Here is a 14,332-nt window from a genome sequence, read left to right as displayed (position 1 = left end):
TTTCTTGTCTATTTTCTATCTTATTGCTTTCTTTTCTTTATTATTTTCTTCCTTCTACTTAGTTTGGCTTTAATGTATTCTTCCTTTTCTAGCTTCCTAAAGTGAAACTTAGATCATTGATTTCAGACCTTCCTTATTTTCTCACACAGCCTCTAAAGGTAGAAATTCTCCTCTAAGTATCACTACCTGCATCCCTCAAAGTGTGGGGTTTTCCTCTGCAGTCAGTTCAGGGTATTTTCTCATTTCCTTTGTGATTTAGCTTTTTGACCCCAGGGTTCTGGGAAAGTAAGTTGCTGGGCTTTTTAAAGATGTCACGCTGTTGATTTCTAATTTAATTCCATTGCGTTCAGAGATGACACTATGTAAGATTTCAGTTTGTTGAAATCTAGTAAGATGACTTTGATGGCCCAGCATATGGTCCCCTGGAACTGATCTCATAGGATTGGCAGCCCATGGCCTTGGTGCCTCGAAGTCACATCTAGTAGAAGTGCTGGCTTTTCACTGTTTCTGAGAACATTGCGTTAGCGACTCTCAACCTTTCAGGAAGTTCCTTGGTAGAAGCTCGGTTGAACCATAGAAAATTGTCATTTCTGTAGCTCCAGAAGGGCTGTATGTTAGTCCCTTCATATGATTCAACCCCATAGAGTTTCCTCCCAGTAGCACCTTATCTGTTCCATGGTCCCTTTTGGTTAGGTCTCCAAAGAGGCTCTCCCATCAGTGTTTCCCAGAATGCCACGGGAGAGAAGGGGGTAGCAGAACAACTTGGAGGGAAGTTTCTTGCCAGTGATTGAAAGGAAAACTTGCCTAGGGAAGAAGGTGTGTCTCACCTATTGGCTCCTATGCCAGTGCAGCCAGTGAGCTTGGGGACTCAGGACTGGAGCCCTCACCAGTGTAAATAGAGGAGGACCTATTGCAGCCCGCGGATTGCACAGCCAGCTGAGGGAGCGAGGGAGGAGCGCACCCAGCCTCGCGGCCGCTGAGAGAATGTAGGGCCTGGTTCAGAACCTGTGGTCCTGTGGAGCTGGGACATCCCTCAGCAGCCAGTTTTCGATTTCCAGGCTTGTCACTGCCTTCACACTGGGGCCAGTAGGGAATCACTCTGGGCTCCATCCCTCCCCGAGCTCCATGGGATCTGATGGATGCCCAGGAGAAAAGGAGCTCTGAGGATGCTGTCTTCCAAGTACCGTCTGAAGAAACCTTCAGTAGAGGAAACAGATGACTGTGGTGTCGACTTGAAATTCTAACGTGCTCCTCAGACTCCATTTCCCGACCACCACAAGCCCCTGCCTAGACGCCACCTCCGCATCTGTGCGTGTGGGCTGTCCTGGAGACCAGATCGGGCCTGTCTTCATGACGGGCTGGGGAGGCCGGCGGGTCTTGCTGGGTCCTGTGTCAAAGACCGCGGATGGAGTCTAGAAGGAATCCAAGAGGTTCATCAGGCTGCTGCAGTCCCTGGGGCTTTGACTCAAGCTCTTTCTATTTCCCGTTTAATCTGAACTGCCAGCTACAATGAGAAAAACTCTTAGATGTGACTCAAATGAATTCCTTTTGGCCATGGGATCAAGTTCAAGACAGTGGTCCTATTGGCTTGAATCGTCATGATCTAACAGGTGTCACCTATAGGTCTGGGCCCACGCCGGGAGCTGCTGGTGGTAGGATCCGTAGCATCCCTGGGCTGCAATCGGCCGCACAGGCCTCACAGCCCAACTTGCCCTTAGTGCTAGTCAGTTAAAGCGGGGAGGCGCGCCCTTGCCCTGGTCCTAGGAACAGAATACCACTTGGGCTCGTTTCCCATGACTCCCTCATTGTTGGTAACTTGAAGCTAAGAGAAGCAATATTTAGCGAACTAGGGTTTTTGGGCATGGTTATGATAGCAACATTGTGAAGCACGTGCTGTTATCGCCATTGGACACACGAGGAACTGAATGTTGGAGAGGCCGAATTCCTTTTTCAAGGTTACATGCCCAGTCAGTGGTAGAACTTGGATTTGAACCCACATCCGGTTGTGCATGTAGCCTTCAGTGCTCTGTACCCTTTCCTAGTCATGGCAGAGGCAGCTCACAAGAGCCGGCCGGGCTTTTGGAATCCCTTGCCCTCCCATTGTCCAATTGACCTGCAAATACAGACCGCTGTAAGCTGACAAGTCATCGGACTGTTTTGCAACACCAAATGGGGCAAGTGGAAGCAGAGCACTTTCTGCTTTTTGACTCTCTCATGGCCCACGGTAGGATTGCTAAACTATTCATGTAGTTTTCAGAGATATTTATGTGGCACCTGGTGTTGGAATACGCTAAATGGTGGGGACCTGATTTATCCCTAATGGCTGGTTTTAGGGGGAAATGAGGCCATGATGGGGGACGGAAGCATGAACTAGAATAGCCATTTCTAGTATTGGAGCAGAAGGGGATAGAAGAGGGTGGGATTTCCCTGAGTTATGGGAATCACCAGAGCAAAACCCCATTCGTTGGAGAGAAAAGATCTGGTGTTAATATTGTACCATCTGGTACCTAAGAAGATCTAGGTCATTTTTGTAGCTGACCAAAGCAGACAGGCGCTTTGCTGGGACACAGATTTGAGCATGCGTGTCCCCATAAGGTTAAAAGAACCGACTTGATTTGTGTGAACCGGTGAGCTAGCTGTTCAGTACCCAGTCCCAGTACGTTTTCTGCAACTCCATTTTGTAGAGTTTTCTCCTACTGTCTTCATGCTGATATGTCCTTCTATTTGCCTTCTCTTTTTAATGCTGAACACATTTGTTATTTCAGAAACTTTTTTCCTGGAGTTAACGTTTTCATTCATCCTTCCCCAGAAGCTCTAGCCTCCGGATGTGTTGAGATGAAGTATATGACCATTTGCAGCATCTTTTTTGGGGGGTGGGGGTGGGGGATGCTTGCATGGGGTAAATTATAGTCTGAACCACAGGCCAACAAATTACGGATGGCCCCCAGGCTAAGCACTGTCCACTCAGGGTATTTGTGAATAAAGTTTTATTGGAACGCAGCCACATCCATTCACTTACCTATTGTCTATAGCAGCTACAAGGGGAGAGTTGAGTTGAGACAGAGACTGTATGGCCCCCAAAGCCAAAAATACTATCTGGCCCTTTGCAGAGAAAGTGTCGCAGTCCCTGGTCTACACCGGTCATTCTCCACGCTGCCCGGCTGCGCACAGTCTCCTGAGAGGCTGGTAAAAACTGCTGCTGCCTGGGTACAGATTTGGGTTGAGTGGGGCCAGACATTTTTTACAAAGCTCCCCAAGCGATTCTGAGAGTTGAGACCCACTAGTCTAGATGGACTCTTTCAGCAGCAGAAACATGGCTTCCTCTGTTCCCCTGGCTCCCAGGAGCTCCCAGAAGTCTACACCAGGTCTCTTTGGGTGGCTGGGAAAGAGCCGGCCTTATCTCTGTTGGGAAAGTGCTGATCCACCCTGAATTCCTGCGTTAGGTGGTGGTGAAGCTTGACTTTATCAGCCATCAGTCCTGCCAACATTCTTTCTGAAGCTCCAAGGCCCTCCCACAAAGACTATCTTCCTTTAGTTCTCTGCTGAAGGCTTTCTCATCGTCTACTATCTAGATTAGGATAAGGGCCAAAGTCCATCCATTTAGCCTTTTGTTTTCCCTCCTGCGAGCATGTCAGAGCAGGCAGGAGAAAAATGGATCGCGCAGCATTTTTCACAGGTATTAGTTGGCAAGAGGCAGTCTCGAAGGTTGTAGCAGAGCACGCATGTTTACTGAGAGACAATCCCCTCCTCTGCTCTAGACGGGATTCCTGCTTGCGATTTGGTGGCTTCTTGCTTGCTTCTGTGGGTCTCGAGTGGGCTGGAGTTTTTTTTGATCCTGTGCTTACAGTGCCTTTTAAAAAATGTTGTGCCCTCCTTTGTTGGCCTGGTTATCGCTGCTCTGGTAATTAGTACCTGTCAGCGCGGAGTCTGTCGGGGCCTGCCTCCTTTCCACCAGTCTCCCCCGCTCCCCGGAGCAACCCCTCCAGTCTGAGCCTGGAGGCGCACCTGGTCTTGAGGAGCTGTCTGTCCAGGAGATGTCTTTGAAGAAGGACTACTGGTCTTTTAAAGCATTTCATCCCCCTGGGGTGTGACCTTGGCTTCTCACAGCACAGAGGAGGCCTGTGGGGAAGAGAGAGAGAGGGAGAGAGAGAGACAGACAGACACACAGTTCCCCCTGTCAGTACCCTGGGGGTGGAAATCCACCATCAGGATTGCGGTCTGCAGCATTTTGAGTGTTAAATACACAGGTCTGGTTCGCTTAGTGGGCAATGGGCTTTGGGGAGCCGAGGGGCCATTCCTTCTTACGTTGGAAAAGCTAATCTGATTAAAGGATGTTGGACAGCTGACCCGTAGCAGCCCAAGTTCCAGACACAAGTGCCTCTGTGACTTAATGGCATAATGCAGATCAAGTCCCTGCAAACTCAGTCTTTAATCTCTAAAGTGGGGGGCATAATCATCATCACTCACAAAGATTTTTATGAGAATAGATGAAATAAGTGTGAAAGGCACCCTATAATAGCAAGGTACAATAATTTACATTGTTGTGGTCCAGCTAAAGTAAAACCGTGTGATTATATCATCCCAAACAATGTGTAGACCTGAGTGGACTCCTTAAGCTGTTTAATAGCTCTGCCCACTCAGCTCTTCAAGAGAGAAGACAGCTTCAGAGGTGAAAGTCTGGTATTTATCGTAAGCCCCGAGATTGCAGACATGTCTTAACAGAGGAAGGTAGTTCTTTTTCTAAATGATGTACAGCACATGCTGTTAAAAATGGGGTCTGGAGTCCTGAGCTATTTCTTAGACTCCAGAAATGGATTCCATTAGACTTGCTGGCAGACATAAGGAACGGAGAATTTGTAGAAATTGAATTATATTATTAAAAGCTATGCCAGTGTTCACAACTCCCCTTAGCGTTTGAAGATAAGACGTACTCATCGTCTTAGGTACCTGAGTGGACTTTTCCCTCATCTCTGTCCTGGAATTTTATAATTTTAGAGCAGCAGTTCTCAACCTGTGGGTTGCGACCCCTTTGGCAGTCGAATGACCCTTTCACAGGGGTCGCCCTAAGACCATCCTGCAGATCTGATATTTACATGATGATTCATAACAATAGCAACATGACAGTTATGAAGTAGCAACGAAAATAATTTTATGGTTGGGTCCCAACATGAGGAACTGTATTTAAAGGGCCAGAAGGTTGAAAACCACTGTTTTAGAGGCTGTAGCAAAGGTAACATGAAGGATATGAGTATAAGTAAAACCTAGTGTGTCGTTCAGGGTGGTTTCAGCTGTAAGTCATAGAAAAGATGAACGTCCATGAGCATGCGCAGTAGGGAAGCGCGTTGTTCCAAAGCAGTCTTCCAGGTGGGTGGCTTCCTGTTGGTGGCACTGGTGGCTCCAGGATGTTGTGTTTCCTCAGGCCCTGCTTCCAGGACCAGTTACTCCTGGGCCTCCTGGGGGAGAGGTGGGTACCGGTCAGTGTCAGGGTGCTGGGAGTTCGGAAGGAGAGGGTGCAGGTTGCCATGTATTTGTCCACTTGTACCTGCTCCATCTCCCGTGCGCACTGCAAGTTTTGTGGCCGTGATCTGAGATCATTGGCTCGGAGGTGAACATGGCGGTTAGCATCCCTAGACTTTGGGGGTGGCCTTCCTTCTCCCCCAGTGGGCACGTTCTCCCTCACTCGGAAGGTGACAGGTTGACGCAGTGGAAGTGAGGAGTCAGCGCAGCCTGGCCATGCGCATGTTATCTGGGTCCCACGTGGAAGCCCCTTCAGCTCAGGTCTGAGACACTGAAGTCCCAGAAGTTGAATGTGGAGATTTTATAGAAATGATTCATCACCGATCTTCAGTGAAACCAGAGTCAGACGAGATAGAAGTTGCAGGATTTGGAAATAGACATTCTTCGTCTGAGAAAGAATTCCATCTTAAAAGCATTTTGCTCCATGTCTGGAGAGATTACGATTGGAAATATAAGAACATAAAGTTGGCAAACACGTAGCTCCTCCTGACTTTTATTTCCAGTGGATTCCAGTGGTTCAACATTCTGACTGATGGGGGCTTACAGAGGAGATTTGCCATAGAACTGCTTTTTAAAAATATATATATTTTATTGACTTTAGAGAGGAAGGGAGAGGGAGAGAGAGAAACATCAATGAGGAGAGAGAATCATGGATCAGCTGCCTCCTGCACACCCCACACTGGGGATCGAGCCCACAACCCAGGCATGTGCCCTGACTCAGAATCGAACCGTGACCTCCTGGTTCATAGGTCGACACTCAACCACTGAGCCACACCGACTGGACAGAACTGTATGTTTTTTTTAAAGGAGATATCAACTGCTCCAGTTAACTTTGAGAATACCGTTGAAGCTAAATAACCTTGCTGTGGAAACCACATGGCCTTGAGCCCCATCATCCAACAGAAAGTCAGGACATGGTTTTGAACTGGTTTCTAGATGTTAGCACCTAGTGATCTCAATGACAGCCCTCGGACCCCGGATGGAAGGAGTGAAAGAAGGGTCACCCGCCTGCAGATGGGCCTTCTGAGCAGGTGGCGATATGAGAATGACCCAGAGGCAGGTGCCGCCAGTGGGGGGTGCCCAGGTGGAGACAGAGAGCGCTCCACGCTCAGGGAGGGCTAGAAACCGAGTCACTGCAGCCCCCAAGCTGATGGCTTCAGAAGCCTCAGAGCAAGGACACGGAAGCATGAGGAAATAGCCATGCGCAGGGCCGCTAGCTGCTCCAGCTGCTGAAAGGGCAGAGGGGCTGACAGCTCCCCCGCAGGACAATGGCTGACTGCTCCCCACGCACAGGTGACGGGCTCTGCGAGCCTCACTCACCCCCAGGTATGGCTACTCGCCATGACGCCATGTCGGTGGCAGGAGGTTAGAGCTCCTGCCCTGCTCCGTTTAAGAACCCATGTCCCTGCGATGCGCTTTCACCAGACGGCCATGAGCGCCGAGCTGCTGGAATGCAGGGGCGGCGCTCCTCTGCGGTTCTGTGCAGCAGGCCGCCTGCAAGTGTAGTGTTTCCTCAGCCTGGCGGGTACAGGCACGAGGCTAGAAAGCCGTCTTTCTCATTTCCTAGACCTTTAGTATCTGTTTTCTCTCTCACGTCAAAAATTGTTCATCTGGGGACTGTAGATGTGACGAAAATAAAACTAAAATCTTTTGTATTGAAAAGAACCACCGTTGACTTTTTGGCTGTATCCTTCCCAAGACTCCCGTGTGCGCCCATTTTATTTATTTTTAAAAATATGTATTTTTTTTATTGACTTCAGAGAGGAAGGGAGAGGGGGAGAGAGAGAGAGAAACATTCATGATGAGAGAGAATCACGGATCGGCTGCCTCCTGCACGCCCCACACTGGGGATCGAGTCCGCAACCTGGGCCTGTGCCCTGATCGGGGATCGAACCTCGACCTCCTGGTTCATGGGTCAGCGCTCAACCACTGAGCCACGCTGGCCGGGCTGTGTGGGCATTTTAAAAGAAAGGAAAAATGATCCCTAGTGTGCGTACTGTTTGCACAGTAAGAGCAATTTTCCATAATCATACCTTTCCCTCCTCCTGCGCACGTGGTGTTTAAGCCGCGGCGTTTGCAGCGGAAGTCAGCACGGTGTGCTTTACCTGCAGCATGTTGTCTATGATGGGGGGTCCTGCAGGCAGGCCTCATGCAAAGATCAAACACCCAGATTCGAGGCTGTGAAGTGTTGATTCTTCAGGAGCCAGTACCAACTTGTAAAGCTGAGCCTTAACCATTTAATGTGGAGAATCAGAAGTTCCTGTCTGTGTGCATTTGTTTATTTTAAAGAATCCTTTATAAAATGCAATGTTTTCCTTCTGTTTAGCCTACTCTGGATATTCAGCAAACACAAAGTACGACCCACACCAAATTAAAGCAGAAATAGCCAGTCGTCGGGATAGGGTGAGTAACACGGTGCCCGTATGTACTTCTATGTGACATCGCTTATCGTGGTTCATTTCCGGGTGGTCAGCGTGTCTGACGCTCACGTTTCAGTAAGATATTCGTTTCACGGATTATTATTATATTTGTTTGTACTCTCCACTCTCTTCCAATAGGAGGGCAACTATTTCATTTTAAACCGTAGCCTGTCTAACAAAAAGTCACCTGTGTTCCCTCCTCTCAGCACTTCAGCCCCTTGCCTTGCTGGCCTGGGGAGGGCTCCGTTTTGTTGCATTTGCATCAAAACATGGGAGACCCCTTGGAAATGAAGCCCCCTGCTGTGGTGTGTCTAAGGCTCTAGCGCACCTCAGAAATCCCCCTGGGGAGTCGGTTAACCGTGTGAGCTCCCCCCCCGCCCCCCCGACCGCCAGCTTTAACGCAGGCCTGGAGCGGGTCCCAGAATCTGTTGAATAAGCACCAGGCGATGGGAGGAGACCGCGCTCGCAGCTGCAGGGCCTCCTCCGTGGCTCTGTGCGAAGCAAGTACAAGGGAAGATGGGCAAAGTGTTACGCAGTTTGTAATTGTAATGAACAGATCAGTACCTTGAGAAAGAAAGCAGTTGCGCTTCCACGTGGACCGGAAGTGCTAGGACTTTGGGATGTAAGCAAGGCAGTTAGTTCTTCCAGCGCAGCTGTTTTATTTTATTTATTTTGATTTGATTTTATTTATCCTCACCCGAGGATATTTTTAGAGACAGTGGAAGAGAGCGGGAAAGACAGAAATATCGATGTGAGAGAAACACATCGATTGGCTGCCTCCTGCATGAGCTCTGACCAGGGCCCAGGCCAGGGAGGAGCCTGTAATTGAGGTATGTGCCCTTGATCGGAATCGAACCGGCTAGGGCTATTTTATTTTTAAATGAAAAAATATTTTTATTGATTTCAGAGAGGAGGGGAGAGGGAGAGAGATAGAAACATCAATGATGAGAGAGAAACATTGATCGGCTGCCTCCCGTACACCTTACCTACACTGGGGATTGAGCCTGCAACCAGGCATGTGCCCTGACCGGGAATTGAACCATGACCTCCTGGTTCATAGGTTAATGCTCAACCACTGAGCCACCCAGCCGGGCCAACGGTGGCTGTTTTATGCGTGTGAATGGCAGTTCATGGAGAGAGTAGATCAGCGGTTCTCAACCTGTGGGTTGTGACCCCTTTGGGGATCGAACAACCCTTTCACAGGGGTCGCCTAAGACCATCGAAAACACATATATAATTACATATTGTTTTTGTGATGAATCACTATGCTTTAATGATGTTCCATGTGTAACAATGAAATTGGGGGTCACCACAACATGAGGAGCTGTATGAAAGGGTCGCGGCATTAGGAGGGTTGAGAACCACTGGAGTGGATATCCCATGAACGGCAAGCTAAGCAGGAACTTCAGTGACAGCGAGAACAACTGTAGAAGTCATTTTTCACAGCAATTTTTGAAGAAACTGTTATTTGTCTTTAGCTTTCCAGATTAAAGCGAGAGCTGGCGCAGATGAAGCAAGAGCTGCAGTACAAAGAGAAGGGGGTGGAGACCCTGCAAGAGTGAGTTGCCCGCGGTGATGGAAGGGAGCGGAGCCCGTGTTTCCTTTTGTGCTGACCTCTTGGTGCCTGGACATGAGTCCTAAAGCTTCCTGGGCGCCCACTTCTAGGATTGTGTTTCCGCTCATTATTTCCCGACCCTGAGCCTAGGAGTCTCTGCCTTAAAGACCCTTGGTTCCTTTAAGTGGAACTCTTTGGAAACCAGACCTTTATTTGATATTTGTCTACATTCGCCATAGCTGCTGTACTCGCCAAGACACACATGGCTGTTTAAATTGGAATTCCAATTTTGTCAGTTTTGATCTGATCCCTTCATTTTTTTTTTATTCTAACAGTTCAAATCAAATTCATGAAATTGAAAGAAAATAATGTATCCCCCAGCCCCCGTAGCCACAGCTGAAATGCTCAGCAGTCACATGTGGCGAGTGCAGATTTTCCCACCTCGGCGCCGGAGACATTTCGGACCAAAGAACTCTGAGGGGGGGGGCTGTCCTGGGACCAGAGGTGGCTTAGCAACGTCCCTGGCATTGGTCCCCTAGTGCTGCCAGCGCCCTCCCACCCACTAGTTGCAGCCAAAAACGTCTCCAAACTTTGCCAAGTGTTCCCCGGAGGGCCCATGTGCCCCCAGTTGAGAACCACTGGGCTGGTGGCCATGGCCTCGGACAGCACAGCTGATGGAATAGTTCCCTCATCACAGACCATACTATCGGACAGTCTGGTCTATAGGGCCTCCTCGTGTTGGCCCCTTTACAATGAAAACTTGATCCCTACTAAGGGTTTGGGGATGAATTTCTTATTTGTGAGCCGATTGAGTCAGCACACGGAATGAACAAAAGTTATCTTCTAAACGGGGCTATTGCTGGTCTGGAAGAGTTCGTTTTCTTAAGAAAGGGTATGCTTGTTGGTCAAGAGTCGTTCTCTCTCGCTTCAGAGCCTGGCTCCGCTTGCCGCACTTAGGCACGTGCTCTCTGCCCTCTGTGCCTGCTGTTCTCACTGTCAGTGGGGATTGTTTTAGCCAGCTTGGCTGCTGCCACGAAACACCGCGGACTGGGCGGCTTACACAGCAGACATTTCCCTCGCACAGTTCTGGAGGCTGGAAGTCCAAGAGCAGTGGAACGGGCAAATTCGGTGTCTGGTGAGGACCTGCTTCTTGCTGCGTCTTCACGTGGTGGGGGTTCCGAGGGCGCTCTGGTCTCTGGTGTGTCTTCCTTTTCCTATAAGGACGCTGACCCCATCATGGGGCTCCACTCTCACGACCTCCTCTCAGTCTGATCACCAGCCACAGGCCCCCATCTCCAAATACCGTCCCCTGGGGGTGGGGGGAGCACACCATTCGGTCCACAGCAACGATCATCAGGCTGAGCTGTCCAGGAGGCAGCGCCAGCACACAGTCAGCCTTCAGCAGACGGCAGGAAGTGCCTGGCACTGTTCTCAGTGAGGTGGCAGATGCAGCGACGGTGGCACGCGTGACTGCAGCATTGCTCTCTATAGGGAGGCGCTAGTGAATGTGAGCATTTGACAGATGTAACTCTCTCCGCCTCACGTGAAGGGCGATGAGCCGGCAGGTCAACCCCGTGGGTTAACACTAGCTTGAGCTCCCCTTTTTAAGCAGCCGGGAACGGTGCGGTGGGTTCATTGGCCCATTTCTTTATTAGGGCAGGTTATAGGCACCTGGGGAGACACACTGGCTAGGTGAGCTGGGGTCCTGCCTAGAGGGGCTTGCTTTCTGTGGCGCTCATACCCGGCCCTGCCCGCTGCAGGCCCCGCCGGGCGGTGAATTTTGGTAGCTGCTTAGCGTGAGCGGGAGTCTATCCTTCCATCCAGCCTTTTGCTTTCTGTACCGTTGCCCAGCAGCGTTCTCCGGCGATTTGGCCCACAGTGGGGCTTCCCTTAATTAGCCCTTGTCACTGCAGCTTTTCAGAGTTTTGCTTAAGCCAATCAAGCTGCTTTTTCAGTCTCGGCCACTGGCTTTATTGCTCACTTCGTGCATTCGCAGCCATGTTCCCCGCACACAGCTGCGTGCTCTGTGTGTGACCCGCACACCCCGGCAGCCTGCAGAGCACAGACGCCGGCTCGGTGCTTCTGTGCACGGTGGCTACGCCCTCCCGGTCACTTCTGCTAAGGGGCTGGCTGGATAAGAAAGAAGCAGAGGCCTGGATGGTTGCTCACTGGTTAGAGCGTCGGCCCGGGCACCGAATGGTCGCAGGTTTGATTCCCAGTCAAGGGCAAGTACCTCGGTTGCAGGTTTGATCCTCAGCCCCGGGCAGGGTATGTGCCAGAGGCAACCAGTCGATGTTTCTCTCTCACAACGTTTCTCTCTCTCCTTCCCTCTCCCTCTTCCTTCCCTTCCACTCTCTCTAAAAACCAATGGAAAACTTATCCTCAGGTGAGGATTTTTTTAAAAGTGGGTGGCGCTGGATAAGAAATAAGCAGAGCCCTGGCCGGTTTGCTCAGCGGTTAGAGCGCCTGGCGGGGGACCAAAGGGTTGCGGGTTCAATTCCTGGTCAAGGGCACGTACCTGGGTTGTAGGTTTGCTCCCCTGTCTCCAGGCAAGTGTGGGAGGCAACGAGTTGATGTGTCTCTCTTAACATTGATGTTTTTTTCTCCCTCCCTCGCCCTCTCCTCCCTCCCTTCTCCTCTCTCTCTAAACATCAATGGAAAAAATACCCTCCGGTGGGGATTAAAAGATAAAAATGAAAGAGAAATCAGCAGAGCAAATCATTTAACTCGGCGGGGCCTCAGAAGTTGCCAGGACTGACCTGTTAAGTTGGAGGCTGCTTTCCTCCTTCACTGGGCCACACTGTTGCTTTCTCTCATTACCAGGGAGTCTCGCCACCTCACAGGGTCCCTAGATCCTGCCGACTTCTCACACTAGGCATTGTGCGGGCTGTGGAGGTGACCGGGATTCAGGGGGCACAGGGCCCCTGAGCTTCAGAAGGGAGTCCGCCCGGCACCTTTCCCTGCCGCTTCCACAGCCCTATTGCCTTTGCCTGGTCACCATCACTCTGGCCACCTCCATTTCCCTTATTTGAAGACAAAGCTTATATTGCAACCTCAGCTTAAGACGGAAAGCTCTAGAACACTGATTTTCAGCCGGTGTGCTATAGGAATGCCTAAGTCCGTGGTCGGCAAACTGTGGCTTGTGAGCCACATGCGGCTCTTTGGCCCCTTGAGTGTGGCTCTTCCACAAAATACCATGTGCGGGCGCGCGTACAGTGCGATTGAAACTTCGTGGCCCATGTGCAGAAGTCGGTTTTCGGCCTGGGCGAGTCTATTTTGAAGAAGTACTGTTGATATTTGGCTCTGTTGACTAATAAGTTTGCCGACCACTGGCCTAAGTCATGCAACAACTGACCAATTAGTCAGGGACACCGACCTCTTCCCCTTAGGTTGTCAAATAAAAAATGACCACAGCCAATTGCCACCCAGTGTGACTGAATCAAAATTATACCTGTTTCTTGTCAGATCAACAAAAGGTATAATATACACTGAGTGGCCAGGTTATTATGACCACCCCATCAGTACAATGAAGTTAATTAGTTATGCAAATAATAATAATAAAACCTTGAGAGTATTTGCTTAGGGAGTTTTCAATATTCAGTATTTTTGGAAGTGTCAATGAAGTACTGATGGGGTGCTCATAATAATCTGGCCACTCAGTGTATTGTTGGTGTGCCGTAGAATTTCCGTAATCAGTTTCTGTGCCATGCGACGACAAAGGTTGACAATCGCTGCTCTGGAAAGTAAAAGGTGCCAGGGCTTAGGTGACCGAGAAAGCCCCTCCCCTCGGCCTTGCTGGGAAGTCGCTTCAGCACTTGTAGTCAGGCACTTTAAGACTAGGAAAAGGCGGCCTTGGTTTCTCCGGGATCCTTGGACAGGAAGCAGAGTCCGCGGGGGGAGTTGTAACTTTACACCTGCAGGCAGCTCCGCTCGGAGTGTGCGCTGCGCTGTGCTGCGCCGAGGGCCAGTGCCTGCCTTTTCTTTCTCCTCTCCGTGGCAGGATCCCAGGTTTGGGAGCAGCCCTGGTGAATAGGCCCCGCTAAGGGGACAGGCCTCACTCCCCACCAGAGCCTGGTGGAGGCCGAGGAGGGGCAGGGGGAACTATCTGGATCTGGCCTTGGTCCTGGGACACCCAGCCCAGCTGTGCGGATGGAGCAGCCCCAAAAGGCAGTGTTTGATCAGATGCTGCGATGTCACTGTACGCGTTTATTCTGTGACAAACTCGCAGGAAGGAGAGGAAACGGGCGCGCATGCCTTGCCTAACGTTCTCAGCGAGCACCAGTCATCCGATCCCTTCCTGTGAGTGACACAGGCTGTGCACGAGACTGAGGCGCCTCGTTATTTTTCTGGTACTGAACGTGGCGCATGTTTGGAGGGAGGCACGCAGCTTGGGGTTATTTACTGAGAAAGTCTGAAAGCCTTTGGTCGGCATCGGCATCAGGAAGGTGATGAGCACACCCCTAGCGTCAGATGTTAGCTCCAGCACAGAGAACCCACGCGCTGTTGGCCACAATGGGGCTTCTCGGAGAGGAGTGCCAGCCCCGATTTAAGGCAGGGAGCCTAGGTTTTCCCTCCCAGAAACGGCTGTGCTGCGCCTGCTTCCCAGAATATCCATGTATTCTTTTCCAGAGCACCTCACCAGGAGTTTGGCCGCTCGGAACGTTTTCAACTCGGCTTGTTTATCTTGGTGAACTTTCCTGGCTAGCGAGAAAATCCATCATTACGCTGGGGTCCAAGTGAGGAAAAAAGAACCTTTTGTATTTTTTTTTTGAGTCTGTGTATGTTGTTAATTTTTGTAGATGGGAGCTGGCCATGAACACAGTCTCTGGGTTAATGATAG

The 14,332-nt window shown here is 50.3% G+C and overlaps 1 protein-coding gene across 1 annotated transcript in view; it reads left to right on the top strand.

Annotated features, from left to right (window-relative positions):
- Window positions 1-14,332, top strand: part of WWC3 (WWC family member 3) — a 77,012-nt gene that overhangs the window by 8,705 nt on the left and 53,975 nt on the right. The window contains 2 exon segments of the mRNA XM_015563966.1: window positions 7,844-7,920; window positions 9,416-9,495. Of these exon segments, the coding sequence (XP_015419452.1) occupies window positions 7,844-7,920; window positions 9,416-9,495 (157 nt within the window).

Source organism: Myotis davidii, unplaced genomic scaffold (assembly GCF_000327345.1).
Source record: "Myotis davidii unplaced genomic scaffold, ASM32734v1 scaffold1277, whole genome shotgun sequence".
In the NCBI taxonomy this organism is placed as follows: Eukaryota; Metazoa; Chordata; class Mammalia; order Chiroptera; family Vespertilionidae; genus Myotis; species Myotis davidii.
Note: the sequence above shows the minus strand (reverse complement) of the source record. Positions and strands in the feature narration are given on the sequence as shown.